The sequence below is a fragment of the Lampetra planeri genome, chromosome 64 (assembly GCF_965212315.1).
Source record: "Lampetra planeri chromosome 64, kcLamPlan1.2.h2, whole genome shotgun sequence".
In the NCBI taxonomy this organism is placed as follows: Eukaryota; Metazoa; Chordata; class Hyperoartia; order Petromyzontiformes; family Petromyzontidae; genus Lampetra; species Lampetra planeri.
In genome coordinates this window covers 2,850,005-2,869,625 of record NC_136170.1, presented here as the reverse complement: position 1 = coordinate 2,869,625, position 19,621 = coordinate 2,850,005, and the positions used below count along the sequence as shown (strand labels likewise).

The following is a 19,621-nucleotide window of genomic DNA, read 5'->3' as shown; positions in this document are numbered from 1 at the left end:
ATTGTACCTTCCCGATCATCATCATTAGTACTACTGCTGTCCGTCATTTTATATTCGTATTATAATTGTGTGTGTTTACCCAGTAAAGCCTTAAGGGGGGGGGGTCTCAAGATTCTTTGGGGGGGTCCTGCCAAGTGTTTTTGTAGTAGGGGGTGGACACGATGTTGCTGCTGCTGCTGCGTGATTCCCCAATCTATTAGAAAATCCCGGAGTTGCGATTGTCCGTTTGTCCATCACCTAAGTGATGAGGAGAGCCTTTCGGGAAGGCCTGAATCAAAAAGTTATATAGGGGGTAAAAAAAGTTGATCCTACAGGTTTACAAAAATTGTCAACCCACCCTCCAACATTTCTTTTCACCCCCCCCCAACCCCTTCCCCTAAAAAATATACATATGTTGTAGGCATATACACACCCTACGTACAATAGTCAGGGTTTAATTCTAGATTTGAAGCTTTCGTGACTGCAAGGATTCGTATTCTTAGGTTTTTTCGGTAAAGTCACGTAGGTAAAAAAAAAATCACTTGATACAGCTGTCGTGGCTGTGACGGTCCCACCTGAAGACGGAAGCTTGTGTTGCCTCCGAAACGTCGTGATTTTTATTTTATTTTTATTTTATTAATTTAATTTTTTTTTACCTACGTGACTTTACCGAAAAAACCTAAGAATAATAGTCAGGGTGTTTAAGCATTATGCATATATGCCTGCACACCCGACATAAAAGTCAGTAGTATTTGCGTGGAAGGGAAGTAATAGAATAATAAAAATACAACTTAATATAATAACATAATATAATAAAATAATAAAATACAATAATTGTATTAAATAATATGATAACATAATATAATAAAATAGTATAAAATAAAATATTAAAAGAAAATAATATGATAATATAATATACTAAAATAATAAAATAAAATAATAATTATTTATTTTTTTATTTTGATAGGCGAGAAGCCCTTCGCAGGAGCTGCGCCCGCATAAATTCCAATTGAATACGTTTGAAGGTAATTCTAGATTTGAAGCTTTCGTGACTGCAAGGATTCATATTCGTAGGTTTTTTCGGTAAAGTCACCGTGTAGGTAAAACATTAAAATTAATGAAAGTAAAATAAAAATAAAAATCACGACGTTTCGGAGGCAACACAAGCTTCCGTCTTCAGGTGGAACCGTCACAGCCACGACAGCTGTATCATTTACTTGATATAATTTACTTGATACAGCTGTCGTGGCTGTGACGGTTCCACCTGAAGACGGAAGCTTGTGTTGCCTCCGAAACGTCGTGATTTTTATTTTATTTTACTTTCATTAATTTAATGTTTTACCTACGTGACTTTACCGAAAAACCTAAGAATATTTGAAGGTAATTTTTCCCGAATTGCGATGCTTTTTGCTCGATACCAGTTACGACTGTACGATTTTTTTTCAATCTGTATAGCTATGCGAGGAGTTCCCTAGCGAGTCCCAGCGAGTCCCTAGCGTGTCCAGAGAGAGTCCGAGCTAGTCCCGAGATTCCGAACGAGTCTCCGGTGAGACCCCAGCCAGAATACAAAATTGGGCACGTGACAGTCGTTGCTATGGGTTACAGCGCCAAGTTCTTGGTGGTACCCCATGGGCAACGCTGCTTAAGGGGACCAGCTCTGGTTTGGCACTTTTGAATCGGACAGACGGCGCACATCTCTTTCATCTGCCGCGTAACGCTGCACGGAAGCTCTGTGTGTGTGTGTGCGTGTGTGACAGTGTGCGTGTGTGACAGTGTGCGTGTGTGTGCGTGTGCGACAGTGTGCGTGTGCGTGCGTGTGCGACAGTGTGCGTGTGTGTGCGTGTGCGACAGTGTGCGACAGTGTGCGTGTGTGCGTGTGTGACAGCGTGTGTGCGTGTGTGCGTGTGTGCGTGTGTGCGTGCGCGACAGTGTGCGTGTGTGTGTGCGCGTGTGTGCGCGTGTGTGACAGTGTGCGTGCGTGGGGAGCGGTGGTGCAGCGGTTAGCGCGCTGCGCTATGAACCTGGCGACCCTGGTTCGATTCCCGCTCACGGCTAACACCGGTGACGATTATCTGAACCGGTCCTGGGCCTCCCCTAGGTCGACTCAGCCTGAAATGAGTACCTGGTGCGGTGTGTAAACATCGCCACTGGGGAGACAAAGGCGGTCGGGCGTGGTGCTGGCCACCCACCCCCTCGTTCGTGTACCGTTCCGGCTTTCATAGGTGCTCGCTAACAGCACTTGCCCCTACAGTCTGTTAAGGCTACGCGGGGGATCTTTGTGCGTGGTGTGGTGCGGCGAGCGGTGGCGTGACGGTTAGCGCGCTGCGCTACGAACCCAGCAACCCCAATTCAATTCCTGGCCACGGCCAATACCACCGACGAATATCTGAACTGGTCCCGAGCCTCCACCGACGTCGACTCAGCCTCAGATGAGCAAGCTGGTGCGATGTGTAAACAACGCCACTTGTGTACGTGCTGGCCTTCATTTCGGGGCTCGCCAACAGCACTTACCACGAATAAAGTATATTAAGGCTTCATCTTCTTGGTTAATCCCGGTAAAGTCACGTAGAAGGGAAATAATAAAATAATAAAAATAAAACATCATAAAATACATGGGGCACCCCCAATTGTATTTTATTATGTTTGATAGTTATTATTTTATTATTATTTTATTATTTCCCTTCTACGCGACTTTACCGAAAGAACCAAGACGATGAATCCCCTGCAGTCACGAAAGCTTTAAATCGAAATTTATATTAAGGCTACACAGGGGATCTTTGTCCTGTGTCTATAAGTAACGCGGTGTGGAAACTGCCTGGCCTCTCTCCGAATACGAAACTCCGGGGGTCTTCCTCGGCCGCAGATCTGCAGCCCTCTCTTACCCCTCCCCGCGTGCGACTAACACGGACCACTTCAACAAAGAAAAAAAGGAACATCTGCACGAGGGGGAAAAACATTGAGGCTGGCCTGCCTACGACCCATCCTGGGGTTGAACCGGACTGGATTGTGCGCGGAGCTCGCAGATCGTCGAAAGATCCGGAACAGTCCCCCCCACCACCATCAGCCAGAGGTCGCAACCGGGTACCCGATACCCGTACCCTACCCGATACCCGGCTACCCGCACCCGGCCGGGTACGGGTACCCGTTTGCGACCCTGGTGCGGCCGGGTACGGGTAGGCCGTGAGTCACTGGTGAGTCACCGTTTGTCACTCATTTCCCAACGTCTTGTCTCTTCTCACAATTCAAGTTCCTAGAATCAACCCACCCGCGCCTGCAACATGGCTTCATCCCAGAGGTTGCAATCGGGTACCACTACCCGTACCCTACCCGATACCCGGCCGGGTATCGGGTAGGGTACGGGTATATATATGCCCACCGGTTGTCACAGCGAAGTGCTAGTCACAGGTGGTCACCGCATACCTGTCAACCCCCTTATCAGAGCCTGCCTTCTTCTTCTTGGTTCTTTCGGTAAAGTCACGTAGAATGGAAATAATAAAATAATAAAATAAAACATTATAAAATAATTCTCAGCCGTCCTCAGGTGAAGACCAGGTCTGTCTCCCCGACAGACCTGGTCTTCACCTGAGGACGGCTGCTTGCGTTGTGGCCGAAACGTCGTGAGAATGATTTCATAATGTTTTATTTTTATTATTTTATTATTTCCCTTCTACGTGATGACTTTACCGAAAAAACCAAGAAGGTGAATCCCTGCAGTCACGAAAGAAGCTTTAAATCGAAATTTAAGAGCCTACCTTATTACAGACCAGTTCATACATTGTTCGTCACCGCGTGCACTTCACAATCTCAACGTGCACACTACAAAGCCCCATCACAAGGGAGAAACAGACAAAAACACGTGCCCGTATTGAAACGGCTGTACGCCGTGTGGACCTGAAAACTCAACCTCCCTGTACAAGAATACAGGGTAAACCGTATGCGTTGACAGGTGGTGTTTTATATTCATACTAGCAGAAGTACCCGGCGTTGCCCGGGTGAAAAATATGTTTCTTAATAACCTTACATATATACACAGATGGGCTGCTACCCCTGCCCCCCCCCCCCAGCCACGATCTCCTCGGCCGCTGTGCAGTAATATGTACGGCCTATAGTGTGGTGGGGTGTCTCGAGGCCTAGTACCATGCAGAGCCTCCGGCCTCGCCTAGATTGCCCACCCGGCTGAGGCTGGGTACTGGGGCCGTTACCCCCCCCCCCCCGCGCTACAATAATACTGTCTAATCGCTATAATTTTATTATCTACCGACCCTATAATAGTAATTGCACACATTGGGGTGGGGGGGGGGGGGAGTGAAGAGGACGTGAAACTTTGATGAATTTACCTCAGAGTCGCGTGTTAATGCGTGCGCATATTTTTTACGGGAATTAAAAATGGCGTCCACCCCGCAGCGAACGCGTCGCTACCCGTTGCCAGGGGCAACCGCCGTGGAAAACCAAACGGACCAATCGTGTCTCGCAAATCCCTCACATTTCGTCCAATGAAACTGCGTATGGTCCGGCGACACACAGACAGACAGACAGAAACACACACAGATAGACAGACAGATTTGCGATTTTATATATATAGATTATTATTTAATTGTTTCCCTTCCACGTGACTTTACTAAAAGAACCAAGAATATGAATCCCTGCAGTCACGAAAGCTTTAAATCAAAAGGTATGCCACTGTTTCAACTAAGACTAAAGTATTTGTTTTTTTACTACCTGGATAGGCCGCACGGAGCTGTATGGCTCTTCTTCAGAAGCGAGCCGGCCACAAATAACCGCTCAACAAAGTGGTTTAAATCACGTGGAAATTCATAGCAGCCAAAATACTCTGATAGAAATGTATAGTACGATACGCCCACTTTGTCGAGCCAAATACTCTTTTTTTTAAAACGCACGACGCCCTAATGCGGAGGGAAAAACCCGCAGAACCCGAGAGAAAAATCCACACGACCACCGGAAAAAGCACACAAACAAGCAAACTCCAAATATACAGCAGCAGGCGTTAGGCTCGGGATTGAATCCACACGACCGCCTGTATACCAGGCGAGGTAGTTAACATCTCCTAGCCACCGTGATGATGATGATAGAGAGACACACGCAAACTCCAAATATACAGCAGCAGGTGTCAGGGTCGGGATCGAACCCACGACCTCCTGCACACCAGGCGAGGTAGTTAACATCTCCTAGCCACCGTGATGATGATAGAGAGACACACGCAAACTCCAAATATACAGCAGCAGGCGTCAGGCTCGGGATTTAATCCACACGACCTCCTGTACACCAGGCGAGGAAGTTAACATCTCCTAGCCACCGTGATGATGATGATAGAGAGACACACGCAAACTCCAAATATACAGCAGCTGGCGTCAGGGTCGGGATCGAACCCACACGACCTCCTGTGTACCGGGCGAGGTAGTTCACATCTTGCCACCGTGGCGCTCATTAGCACGGTCAGCGAGGTACGGTGCAAAAGCGATTCAACATACGTACTGACCTAATAAAGCTTCTTCTTGGTTCTTTCGGTAAAGTCACGTAGAAGGGAAATAATAAAATAATTAAAATAAAACATTATAAAATACTTCACACGACGTTTCAGCTGCTTGCGTTGTGGCCGAAACGTCGTGAGAACTATTTTATTATGTTTTATTTTCATTATTTTATTACTTCCCTTCTACGTGACTTTACCGAAAGAACCAAGAAGACGCTCTACTTAATTAAAGAGACTTTTTAATAAATGTTTTCTCCTACAACATCAGAGTGCATCGCCACATTAAATACGCACTACAATGACAATAGTTTAAAGCGATTTGAAGCATATTCTTGGTTCTTTCGGTAAAGTCACGTAGAAGGGAAATAATAAAATAATAAAAATAAAACATCATAAAATAATTCTCACGACGTTTCGGCCACAACGCAAGCAGCCGTCCTCATGTGAAGAACAGGTCTCGGTAAAGTAACGTAGAAGGGAAATAATAAAATGATAAAAATAAAACCTAATAAAATAATTCTCATGACGTTTCGGCCACAACGCAAGCAGCCGTCCTCAGGTGAGGAACAGGTCTGTCGGGAAGACAGCGTCTGAATGAATGACGTCCGAATGAAACGTCGTGAGAATTATTGTATTATGTTTTATTTTTTTAATTTTATTATTTCCCTTCTACGTGACTTTACCGAAAGAACCAAGAAGATGAATCCCTGCAGTATCGAAAGCTTTAAATCGAAATCTAATAAAGCTTATCAACGGGTTAGCCCCACATTACTTATTGAGGAAATAGAGATCTAATATCGATTTGAAGCTTTCGTGACTGCAGGAATCCACACTCTTTGGTTCTTTCGGTAAAGTCACGTAGATTAGAAATAAAATAAAACAAATCACGACGTTTCGATCGCAACACAAGCGGTCGTCATCAGGCGACTTCACCAAAATAACCAAATTGAGATTTTCTCATCTCTTTCTTCCAAGTACTCCCGAGGTCAAGGCTCCGTTGCTGGGGGTCATCGGGCTTTTACCAGTGCAGCTCCAAGACTATGGAACGCGTTTTGGCCTCCGAGATAAGACGAACCATGACCTTTAGAGATATTTAAATCAGCCCCTCAACTCACCTCCTTAGTTTTTGGTTATTCACAGCTGGCTGCCCCTAATCATTTGCCTGCTTTCCACACAACGGAACGCACCGAGACCCTCGGACGAAACTGCACCTTGCACGGATGTAAACCATCGTCATCAACAATTATTACACGCGGCCCCAGTCGCTGACACGTCACCCAATCGGATAGTTGCGAGCAAAAACGTCCCGCGTGCAATAAAGGGTGGCCGTGACCGCCTTTTCAAGCCTTGGGGTTGCTTGAAAATGACAGAGGGAAGGGACTCAAGCAATTCAAAAGGCTGGCAGCAAAGGCACGGCAGATAAGCCCTAACACCGTCAGAGGATATGAGTCATACCATAAGGTAGGGAAGGGATGGGGCGACATCACTAGAGCCATGCAGCAATGCCGCAGTGTTGAGATGGATGGAGTTTGGGCTTTTAAATGCCATTAACTATTGCCATTCCAATCGAGTAGTTTGCAGGTAATTCTCCGGCATTGGGATGTTTGACGAGTACCAGTTAACACTGCGCGTGTGTGTATAGTGTGTGTGTGTGTGTGTATAGTGTGCCTGTGTGCGTGTAGTGTGTGTGTGTGTTTAGTGTGCCTGTGTGTGTGTGCGTGTAGTGTGTGTGTATAGTGTGCCTGTGTGTGTGTGCCTGTGTGTGTTTGCGGCTGTATAGTGTGCCTGTGTGTGTGTATAGTGTGCCTGTGTGTATAGTGTGCCTGTGTGTGTGTGCGTGTAGTGTGTGCGTATAGTGTGCCTGTGTGTGCGTGCATGTAGTGTGTGTGTGTGTATAGTGTGCCTGTGTGTGTGTGTGTATAGTGTGCCTGTGTGTATAGTGTGCCTGTGTGTGTGTGCGTGTAGTGTGTGTGTGTGTGTGTATAGTGTGCCTGTGTGTGTGTGCGTGTAGTGTGTGTGTGTATAGTGTGCCTGTGTGTGTGCGTGTAGTGTCTGTGTATAGTGTGCCTGTGTGCGCGTGTGTGTGTGTATAGTGTGCCTGTGTGCGTGTGCCTGTGTGTGTGTGCCTGTGTGTGTGTGCGTGTTTAGCTACGGGGAGTGATGGTGTAGCGGTGAGCGCTACGCTGCGCTACGAACCCGGCGACCCGAGTTCGATTCCCGCTCACGGCCAACACCCAGTGCAGAAAGACACGAACCGGCCCTGGGCCTCCCCTAGGTCGACTCAGCCTCAAATGAGTACCTGGTGCGGTGCGTAAACATCGCCGCTAGGGAGACAAAGGCGGCCGGGCGTGGTGCTGGCCACCCACCCCCTCGTGTGCCGTGCCGGCCTTCATAGGTGCTCGCTAACAGCACTTGCCCCTCCAGTCTGTTAAGGCTACACGGGGGATCTTTGTCTTGAGGGTAATATATTATTACATAACCATTTAACATCATGTTTAATTATTGCCAATATATCGTATAAAAAGTATGTAATTAACATAAGGGAATAATGATTTGATTATTGACAATACATGAAAGGAGAATAATTAATTAACAACAACAACCACCACACGCTGTATTACGTAAGGAAACATTGCGCATATTAAGTTATATTTCCCGCACCTCCGATGAGCTCGGTCGCCTACGTACGGTGTGAAACGTTCATAATCAACGTTTTTGAGTGTTATATCGCGTTATTTATAAATGTGTCGTAACCCTCCACCACCCGACACGGCCAATCAGCAAAAAAGTGTCACGTTGACAAAAGACAAAATAGTTCACTGCTTTAGCCCACCGGTGTGTTGAAGCGTGAAACCACAACATTTACAAGTTTTGAGTAGCACGACGTTTCGCTGGTAATTGCATCCAGCATCATCGGGCAATTCGAAACGTCGTGCAACTCAAATTGTAAATGTTGTGGTTTCACGCTTCAACACACCGGTGGGCTAAAGCAGTGAACTATTTTGTCTTTTGTCAACGTGACACTTTTTTACCGATTGGCCGTGTCGGGGGGTGGAGGGTTACAACACATTTATAAATAACGCGGCGATCTAAACCCAAAAACGTTGATTATGAATAATATTGGTCGCGAAAGCCTGCTACGTGTTAAACTGGTGTGAAATATGTTCAACGTGCATACATAATACGCTCTACACTACACCGAGGCTGTACGGGGAGAATCTTTTTCCTCGTCACGCTACAATTGGAGCACCGCGATGTTTTGCCGGCAATTACAGCGAGCATGGGACCGGGCGACTTGTCTAGAATTTAAAACGCGTTGTCGTTTTTGACGCCCACTCTCCCGCTCTCCCACTCTCAAAAAGAAAAAATTTAACCCGTAAAAACAAAGTTTTTCACTATAAATCCGTTATATGCGTGGCGGCTAGAGTCCTCTCGTCCTCTGGCTTGAGATGGCTGCCACCTATGGGTCAGATTATTGTCTGCCAGCATTAAGCAATTGGTAATTAAATATTTAAAAAAAATTCCCTAAACAGTGTAAAATTTTGGAAAAAAATTTTCACGAACATTAATTGTCACGCACAACGAGTCTGTGTGCAAAATGTCAGCTCGATTGGATCACGGGAAGTGGGTTAAAAAACGACCGAAAGATTTGCACGGTCCTAAGCAAGCAAGCAAGCACGCAAGCAAGCAAGCGAACTTAATATAAAGGATTTAAAAAAGTCGTCCAATGGCCACGCCGGACGAGTCGCACGGAGTCAAAGCGTGGCGAACCCCCGAACCCGCCACGAGATTTACTCCCAATTCCGTTGCTTCGTCGACTGGATGTGCAGAAGGAGCAGAGCCGCTGGCAAAAAAAAACTAAACGCGCAACTCCCTCGCGTAACGAAGCACGAGAATTTAAGCGGCACCGTGACGAACGTGAACAAGCTTAATGATAATATCAATAAGTTATCCTTCCCCATATTAGTGGCACCACATAAACACCATTTTTTTTATATATTCTTAGGTTTTTTTCGGTAAAGTCACCATGTAGGTAAAAAATTTAAATTAATAAAACCAAAATAAAATAAAAATCACGACGTTTCGATTGCAACACAAGCAATCGTCATCAGGTATGAATGAAATAGCAACAAAAAATTCTAACCAGAAAAACTATAGACAGACATATAAGCAGACAGATATCACCAAGATACATAGAGAGAGTGTAACACAGGTACAGAGAGGGAGATCATCGTGTTGCTATTCCATTTATACCTGATGATGATTGCTTGTGTTACAATCGAAACGTCGTGATTTTTATTTTTATTTTATTTTACTTTAATTAATTACATTTTTTTACCTACGTGACTTTACCGAAAAAACCTACGAATATGAATCCTTGCAGCCACGAAAGCTTCAAATCTAGAATTGAACCATTTTTTTTGTTTTGTTACACAATCCACTAGCCACACACACAATCACTACCTATGAGATCTTCACTCAAAACTGCTCTAGAGGAGTTGTACATCCCTAGCTGCCACTGCAATTTAGTGGCCTAAAATACAATGTTTCGCTCCGGATGATCGCTGCAAAGTATGATCTGTGTTTTGATTTAGTGTGCTGATCTTAAAGGTGCATTGAAAAATGTTGATACTCCGACTGATGTTCCTGCTGTTGTGGTGTGACTCATGCAGCCAGCTATGGCTGCAGCGTTTGGTGGTACATGTTGTTTACGTAGTTTATTGTGAAAATTCGGTCACAGTTCCTATGACCACTGTTGTTTCATTGCTTTTATGGCTTTATTTTGGCGATTTTCGAGAAGTTTTTTGGTTTGGCCATGTTTGTTTGTTGTAGTACAGAGTTAGACTGATGGCCTTAATCTAAGTTGTCTTGTGGTTGTTGTTGTTGTTGTTTGACTTGCATCCCACTGGGATTTTTGCACATTTTTGTGTACGGTGCTTTTTCTGCAATATTATACTGTCTTTTCTTAGATTTTCTGTTTGCACTCAGTCACTTAGTCACTTTAAGATGTTTTTTTGTTCATGTTTTAGTTTTTTGTTTGTTGCGGTTGCACCCGATTCAAGAGCCGAATGGCTCACAGGGCTATACCTAATAAATGAACTTGAACAAGTCTTCTGGAAACGGGTCCTTTGCCTCAAAACATCTGGGTGGTTCACGCAAAGCAATGGTTCAAGCGAGCCCGACTCCACTGCTGCTGCTGAGACACTAAATGTCGACACCGAACCCAGCCGATAAAACCGCTGGACAGTTCACCAACATTGTTTCAAGCGAGCACCCCCCCCCCCCGACTCCGCCGATGAGAAACTGCACGCCGAAACCGGTCCAGCTTTGAGAACCAATCCTGCTAACAAGATGCACACACGCGCTCGCTCTCCGAAGGCCACGCTGCCGATTGGGTTGCGTAGGAGCGCTTTTTTTTTTCCTTCAACGCGGAGGATCGGGCGTGGGGGGAGCCGGCGGAAATTGTCCGCTCACCGCTCATTTCGGCCGATGGATGCACAAGAGTGGGTGGACATTTTTTTTTTCAACCCATCTGTGCACAAACTCCGGCGTCCGCTCGAAGCGATTTCGTGCTCTACATCGAAAAGTGGAGCCTCACCTCCCCGCGTGTGTGCGTGTTGCCAGTTCGCGGCGGGGGTGGTGGGGAAGGGGGTGTCAATTGGGCCACAACCACAAATTTAAGAAGGTGTTTAGTCACCTGTGTGGCAGGCACTGTTGGTCAAGCACAAGGTCAGCCACGTGCCAATGAAAAGTACGACGAAGCAGGCTAAGCGATGATTCTACCCCCCCCCCCTCCACCGGGGAAGAGCTATGCACCCCGGGGCCCGTGATCCCACGCTCAAGCCGTGATCGTGCGAAATTCCTCGCCATCGCTACGACCGATTAGCATGTCCAGGGGTCGGCCCGAGTCTTGGGATTACTTTTTTTTTTCAATCCTTGGTGGGCAATGTTGGCAGGGGCGTTTCTCCCGGTCGAATAAGTTCGAGTTACATTTTTGTTGTCATTCAAATTGCGATCGTAAAGCCGGCTCACCTGACGGGGGGCCTAAGCATTCCTTGAACGACGTCCACGGGATGTTTAGCTTCTACCTCCGAGCGAAGAGCGCGGCGCACGACAGTTTTTAAATCCTTTATATTAAGTTCGCTTGCTTGCTTAGGACCGTGCAAATCTTTCGGTCGTTTTTTAACCCACTTCCCGTGATCCAATCGAGCTGACATTTTGCACACAGACTCTTTGTGCGTGACAAATTATTTTCGTGAAAATTTTTTTCCAAAATTTTCCACTTGTTAGGAAAAAAATAATTCTATTTAATTACCAATTGCTTAATGGTGCCAGACAATCATCTGACCCATAGGTGGCAGCCATCTCAAGCCAGAGGACGAGAGGACTCTAGCCGCCCCGATGCCACGCATATAAAGGATTTAGAGTGAAAAACTTTGTTTTCACGGGTTTACTTGTTCTATGGTTAAGACCGCAGTATTAAACAGGGAGGGCAGCTAAATTCCGAGGCCTGAACCTTTGCGGCAAGCGGCGATAAGGGGGAGGGGGGGGCACATCAACCCATCCAGGCCGTTCGGCAGAATTGGTTAAGGTTAGCGAAACCGCAGTTTCATTTGACATGGCCGGGTGGGGGGGGGTAGTGGTGTCTCACGCCCGAGGGTTGATCGCTTGAGAGATTTCAAAGTCGCTCCGAGCTCGTTGCGAGACTCATCGCCTGGAATGCACGGCCCAGACACGACTCTCCCCACGGCGGAGGGGAGGGGGCGGGAAGTCCATCGTGGGCAGCATCTCCCCCGTTTCGCGAGCCGCGCAATCGACGAAAGCATCTCGGCACCTCCGGATGAGCTCCGTACGGTGGCGCGGAAGAAGTTCCAACGTACATGCACAACCTCGGCCAGACCCGTGCGTCTCAATCGTGCTCATTCCACGGCGTCTCGCTCGCCACAGCGCACCGTTTACCCGACTGCGCGCACGCAGTGGCCGTGCCAGTAGGGCCGGGGGTGGAGGGCGACGTGCACCTCACGGCACCGAGCGTTTCGCGACAGACGGAGAGGGCGAACGGCAGAGGGGTCCCACCGCTTTCCAGTCGGTTTTCTGCAGCAGACTGGTTGCACCGTGGTGACGCGAACACTGCGAAGCACTGGAACTAGGGGCAGCGTGCCATTTCCATCCTGCGCGTGCGTGCGTGCGTGGCGCCCTCCGTCCGAATGGCACGAAATGTTAACCCAGATAACCGGGTTAGACAAGCGTGATGGAAAGGGGCTTAATTGACATGCGTTCGCTGTGCGAATTTTTTTTACTTTGCACGATCATAAACATTGATCGTGGACGTCCAAACACGGTCCCACGTGCATCGTTACGTATTCATGCACGCAGCTGCGATGGAAACGGGTTTCTGCGCGAACATAACAACATCTACGAGAGCCGCAACTTCAGGTCAAATTACTTGTCGATTAAGGGAGACCGACACAGACACGGTGGCCGTGCCAGTGGAGACACAGTGGCCGTGATAGTGGAGACACGGTTGCCGTGATAGTGGAGATACGGTGTAGACACGGTGGCCGTGCCAGTGTGGCCGTGATAGTGTAGACACGTGTAGACACGGTGGCCGTGCCAGTGTGGCCGTGATAGTGTAGACACGTGTAGACACGGTGGCCGTGCCAGTGTGGCCGTGATAGTGTAGACACGTGTAGACACGGTGGCCGTGCCAGTGTGGCCGTGATAGTGTAGACACGTGTAGACACGGTGGCCGTGCCAGTGTGGCCGTGATAGTGTAGACACGTGTAGACACGGTGGCCGTGCCAGTGTGGCCGTGATAGTGTAGACACGTGTAGACATGGTGGCCGTGCCAGTGTGGCCGTGATAGTGTAGACACGTGTAGACACGGTGGCCGTGCCAGTGTGGCCGTGATAGTGTAGACACGTGTAGACACGGTGGCCGTGCCAGTGGAGACACAGTGTAGACAGTGCCCTTGCTAGTGGAGACACAGTGGCCTTGCTAGTGGTTGTGCTAGTGGAGACACAGTGGCCTTGCTAGTGGTTGTGCTAGTGGAGACACAGTGGCCTTGCTAGTGGTTGTGCTAGTGGAGACAGTGGCCTTGCTAGTGGTTGTGCTAGTGGAGACACAGTGGCCTTGCTAGTGGTTGTGCTAGTGGAGACAGTGGCCTTGCTAGTGGTTGTGCTAGTGGAGACACAGTGGCCTTGCTAGTGGTTGTGCAAGTGGAGACACAGTGGCCTTGCTAGTGGTTGTGCTAGTGGAGACACAGTGGCCTTGCTAGTGGTTGGGCTAGTGGAGACACAGTGGCCTTGCTAGTGGTTGTGCTAGTGGAGACACAGTGGCCTTGCTAGTGGTTGTGCTAGTGGAGACACAGTGGCCTTGCTAGTGGTTGTGCTAGTGGAGACACAGTGGCCTTGCTAGTGGTTGTGCTAGTGGAGAGACAGTGGCCTTGCTAGTGGTTGTGCTAGTGGAGACAGTGGCCTTGCTAGTGGTTGTGCTAGTGGAGACAGTGGCCTTACTAGTGGTTGTGCTAGTGGAGACAGTGGCCTTGCTAGTGGTTGTGCTAGTAGAGACACAGTGGCCTTGCTAGTGGTTGTGCTAGTGGAGACACAGTGGCCTTGCTAGTGGTTGTGCAAGTAGAGACACAGTGGCTTTGCTAGTAGTTGTGGTAGTGGAGACACAGTGGCCTTGCTAGTGGTTGTGCTAGTGGAGACACAGTGGCCTTGCTAGTGGTTGTGCTAGTAGAGACACAGTGGCCTTGCTAGTGGTTGTGCTAGTGGAGACACAGTGGCCTTGCTAGTGGTTGTGCTAGTGGAGACACAGTGGCCTTGCTAGTGGTTGTGCTAGTTAGTAGAGACACAGTGGCCTTGCTAGTGGTTGTGCTAGTGGAGACACAGTGGCCTTGCTAGTGGTTGTGCTAGTAGAGACACAGTGGCCTTGCTAGTGGTTGTGCTAGTGGAGACACAGTGGCCTTGCTAGTGGTTGTGCTAGTGGAGACACAGTGGCCTTGCTAGTGGTTGTGCTAGTAGAGACAGTGGCCTTGCTAGTGGTTGTGCTGGTGGAGACACAGTGGCCTTGCTAGTGGTTGTGCTGGTGGAGACACAGTGGCCTTGCTAGTGGTTGTGCTGGTGGAGACACAGTGGCCTTGCTAGTGGTTGTGCTAGTGGAGACACAGTGGCCTTGCTAGAGGTTGTGCTGGTGGAGACACAGTGGCCTTGCTAGTGGTTGTGCTAGTGGAGACACAGTGGCCTTGTTAGTGGTTGTGCTAGTGGAGACACAGTGGCCTTGCTAGTGGTTGTGCTAGTGGAGACACAGTGGCCTTGCTAGTGGTTGTGCTAGTGGAGACACAGTGGCCTTGCTAGTGGTTGTGCTAGTGGAGACACAGTGGCCTTGCTAGTGGTTGTGCTAGTAGAGACAGTGGCCTTGCTAGTGGTTGTGCTGGTGGAGACACAGTGGCCTTGCTAGTGGTTGTGCTGGTGGAGACATAGTGGCCTTGCTAGTGGTTGTGCTAGTGGAGACACAGTGGCCTTGTTAGTGGTTGTGCTAGTGGAGACACAGTGGCCTTGTTAGTGGTTGTGCTAGTGGAGACACAGTGGCCTTGCTAGTGGTTGTGCTAGTAGAGACACAGTGGCCTTGCTAGTGGTTGTTCTAGTGGAGACACAGAGGCCTTGCTAGTGGTTGTGGTAGTGGAGACACAGTGGCCTTGCTAGTGGTTGTGCTAGTGGAGACACAGTGGCCTTGCTAGTGGTTGTGGTAGTGGAGACAGTGGCCTTGCTAGTGGTTGTGCTAGTAGAGACACAGTGGCATTGCTAGAGGTTGTGCTAGTAGAGACACAGTGGCCTTGCTAGTGGTTGTGCTAGTGGAGACACAGAGGCCTTGCTAGTGGTTGTGCTAGTGGAGACACAGTGGCCTTGCTAGTGGTTGTGCTAGGAGACACAGTGGCCTTGCTAGTGGTTGTGCTAGTGGAGACACAGTGGCCTTGCTAGTGGTTGTGCTAGTGGAGACACAGTCGCCTTGTTAGTGGTTGTGCTAGTGGAGACACAGTGGCCTTGCCAGTGGTTGTGCTAGTAGAGACACAGTGGCCTTGCTAGTGGTTGTGCTAGTAGAGACAGTGGCCTTGCTAGTGGTTGTGCTAGTAGAGACACAGTGGCCTTGCTAGTGGTTGTGCTAGTGGAGACACAGTGGCCTTGCTAGTGGTTGTGCTAGTGGAGACACAGTGGCCTTGCTTGTGGTTGTGCTAGTGGAGACACAGTGGCCTTGCTAGTGGTTGTGCTAGTGGAGACACAGTGGCCTTGCTAGTGGTTGTGCTAGTGGAGACACAGTGGCCTTGCTAGTGGTTGTGCTAGTGGAGACAGTGGCCTTGCTAGTGGTTGTGCTAGTGGAGACACAGTGGCCTTGCTAGTGGTTGTGCTAGTGGAGACAGTGGCCTTGCTAGTGGTTGTGCTAGTAGAGACACAGTGGCCTTGGTAGTGGTTGTGCTAGTGGAGACACAGTGGCCTTGCTAGTGGTTGTGCTAGTGGAGACACAGTGGCCTTGCTAGTGGTTGTGCAAGTAGAGACACAGTGGCCTTGCTAGTGGTTGTGCTAGTAGAGACACAGTGGAGACACAGAGGCCTTGCTAGTGGTTGTGGTAGTGGAGACACAGTGGCCTTGCTAGTGGTTGTGCTAGTGGAGACACAGTGGCCTTGCTAGTGGTTGTGCTAGTGGAGACACAGTAGCCTTGCTAGTGGTTGTGCTAGTAGAGACACAGTGGCCTTGCTAGTGGTTGTGCTAGTGGAGACAGTGGCCTTGCTAGTGGTTGTGCTAGTGGAGACACAGTGGCCTTGCTAGTGGTTGTGCTCGTGGAGACAGTGGCCTTGCTAGTGGTTGTGCTAGTGGAGACACAGTGGCCTTGCTAGTGGTTGTGCTAGTGGAGACACAGTGGCCTTGCTAGTGGTTGTGCTAGTGGAGACAGTGGCCTTGCTAGAGGTTGTGCTAGTGGAGACAGTGGCCTTGCTAGTGGTTGTGCTAGTAGAGACACAGTGGCCTTGCTAGTGGTTGTGCTAGTGGAGACACAGTGGCCTTGCTAGTGGTTGTGCTAGTGGAGACACAGTGGCCTTGCTAGTGGTTGTGCTAGTGGAGACACAGTGGCCTTGCTTGTGGTTGTGCTAGTGGAGACACAGTGGCCTTGCTAGTGGTTGTGCTAGTGGAGACAGTGGCCTTGCTAGTGGTTGTGCTAGTGGAGACACAGTGGCCTTGCTAGTGGTTGTGCTAGTGGAGACAGTGGCCTTGCTAGTGGTTGTGCTAGTGGAGACACAGTGGCCTTGCTAGTGGTTGTGCTAGTGGAGACAGTGGCCTTGCTAGTGGTTGTGCTAGTAGAGACACAGTGGCCTTGCTAGTGGTTGTGCAAGTGGAGACAGTGGCCTTGCTAGTGGTTGTGCTAGTGGAGACACAGTGGCCTTGCTAGTGGTTGTGCTCGTGGAGTCAAGTTCAAGTTCATTCATGAGGTATATCCCTGTGAGCCATGCGGCTCTTAAGGTTCAGGTTGCAACCGCAACAAACTAAATATGAGCACAGAACATCGTAAAGCAACGAGATTTCCTGTTTGCGTGTGGTGCTAGTATAATGATGTCGTCTGCGAGTGTGTGTGCGTTTAGATACATATATTGTTATGCACGTACGAGACCAGTGGGCCGTGCACAATTGTTATGATGGGTTCCTATCATAATCAAGGTGTTTTGGGTCAGATCGCGTTATTTATAAATGTGTCGTAACCCTCCACCACCCGAAACGGCCAAACAGTAAAACAATGTGTCACGTTTTTCAAAGGACAAATTAATGGACTTCTTTAGCCCACCGGTGGTGTGCTGAAGAGAGAATCAACAACAGCTTGGCCGTGTCGGGTGGTGGAGGGTTACGACACATTTATAAATAACGCGATCCGACCCAAAACACCTTTATTATGAATAATATCGGTCGCGAAAGCCTTACACGTGTTAAATTCATGAGTTTATCTGTTTGGGGGCCATTCGGCTGCTAGAAATGTTCCACAAGACGCGCCATCGCCTCTGTCAAACAGCTGCGTAGTTCATCTGGGTTCGAGACCCTTACCCTGGTAATTAAATGTAATGTTTTACACATTTAGTTTCGGTTTTAGTTCACAACAAACGTTAAAATGGTTCGCATAGGCCTCAAGTTCAAGTCCGTTCCCATGGCAACGGACGAGACCTTAGGGGGGGGGGAATGGGGTGACGTCACAGCCCCCCCCCCACCACCGCCCCCGCTCACCTCCCATTGGCTGAGCCGCGATCACGCGGGGGGCGGGGGGGAGAGGGTGGTCTGCCCCGACGCCACGTGACCGACAGAGCCGGTAGATATCGTAGCGCGGATAGGGAGAGTGGTGACGGTGGGTTGGGGGGGGGACCGTGGGTTTGTAAAACATCCCCCGCATAGGGGTGGGGTGGTTGACGTGGGGAGGAGGCCGAGACTCTGGGGGGTGGTGGTGATGGTGGTGGTGATGGTGGTAGTGGTGGTGATGATGATGGTGGTGGTGGTGGTGATGATGATGGTGGTGATGATGATGATGGTGGTGATGATGATGATGATGGTGGTGATGATGATGATGATGGTGGTGATGATGATGATGATGGTGGTGATGATGATGATGATGGTGGTGATGATGATGATGATGGTGATGATGATGATGATGGTGATGATGATGATGGTGGTGGTGATGATGATGATGATGGTGGTGGTGATGATGATGATGATGGTGATGATGATGGTGGTGATGGTGGTGATGGTGGTGATGGTGGTACTCGCTCCCTTCCCCGGCTAACCGAGGCGCGAGTGTAGCTGGGAACGGCGAGTGGCGGCTGCGGCTAGAAACGTAGAAACGACATCGGCGGTAGTGGTGACAGCTACATCACAGACGCGAAAAAATAAAAAATGTGTTTTAAGGACGACGACGAGACGACCCGTTGACGGGTGGCGAGGTGAAGAGAAGGATAAGCGTGTGTGTATATAATGTATATATAATGTATATATAGTGTATATATAATGTATGTGGGGAGCGGTGGTGCAGCGGTTAGCGCGCTGCGCTATGAACCTGGCGACCCGGGTTCGATTCCCGCTCACGGCCAACACCGGTGACGATTATCTGAACCGGTCCTGGGCCTCCCCTAGGTCGACTCAGCCTCAAATGAGTACCTGGTGCGGTGTGTAGTAAACATCGCCACTGGGGAGACAAAGGCGGTCGGGCGTGGTGCTGGCCACCCACCCCCTCGTGTACCGTTCCGGCCTTCATAGGTGCTCGCTAACAGCACTTGCCCCTACAGTCTGTTAAGGCTATACGGGGGATCTTTATATAATGTATATATAATATATAATGTATATATAATGTTTCGATTTAAAGCTTTCGTGACTGCAGGGATTCATCTTCTTGGTTATTTCGGTAAAGTCACATAGAAGGGAAGTAATAAAATAATAAAAATAAAACATAATAATATATATAATGTATCTATAATGTATATAAACAATACCTTCATGTTCACGTCCGCCGGTTTCCACTCGGGCCTCACGTGTTTGAGCAGCTGCAGGGCTCCCGCCTCCAAGTCGTGCTCGTGCACGAACACGGGCAGCTTGGGCACGGTGGGCGAGCCGGGTACGTGGATACGAGTCGCCATTCCGCCCTTGTGGTGCTGCTGCTGGTGGTGGTGGTGACGCCTCCCCTCTCTCGCTCTCTCCTACTCGCCTCCTTCCTTCCTTTCCTTCCTTCCTTTCTTTCCTTCCTCGCTCGTCGCTCGCTCGACTACCGCCGCGAGACGCGCGCGCCGCGATATTTATAGAGGCTCGGTGACGTCATCGCGGTGTACGTCACTCGGCTCGAACACCCACGACACACACACACCCCCCACACACCCCACACACACATACACTGTGTGCGTCGTGACGTCATCACGCAGAGCCAGCCCCTCCCACCCACTCACACTGTGTGCGTCGTGACGTCATCACGCATAGCCAGCCCCTCCCCCCGCACACACAATGTGTGCGTCGTGACGTCATCACGCATAGCCAGCCCCTCCCCCCCACACACTGTGTGCGTCGTGACGTCATCACGCATAACCAGTCCCTCCCCCGGCACACACAATGTGTGCGTCGTGACGTCATCACGCAT

The 19,621-nt window shown here is 49.2% G+C and overlaps 1 protein-coding gene across 1 annotated transcript in view; it reads right to left on the bottom strand.

Moving 5' to 3' along the window:
- The window catches only part of LOC144737105 (ethanolamine kinase 1-like), a 69,506-nt gene extending 50,230 nt beyond the window's left edge, over positions 1 to 19,276 (bottom strand). Inside the window, exon 1 of the mRNA XM_078619780.1 lies at positions 18,987 to 19,276. Coding sequence (XP_078475906.1) covers positions 18,987 to 19,130 — 144 coding nt within the window. The 5' untranslated portion in view covers positions 19,131 to 19,276. The remainder of the gene's footprint in view (positions 1 to 18,986) is intronic.
- Between the last annotated feature and the right edge of the window lie 345 nt (positions 19,277 to 19,621).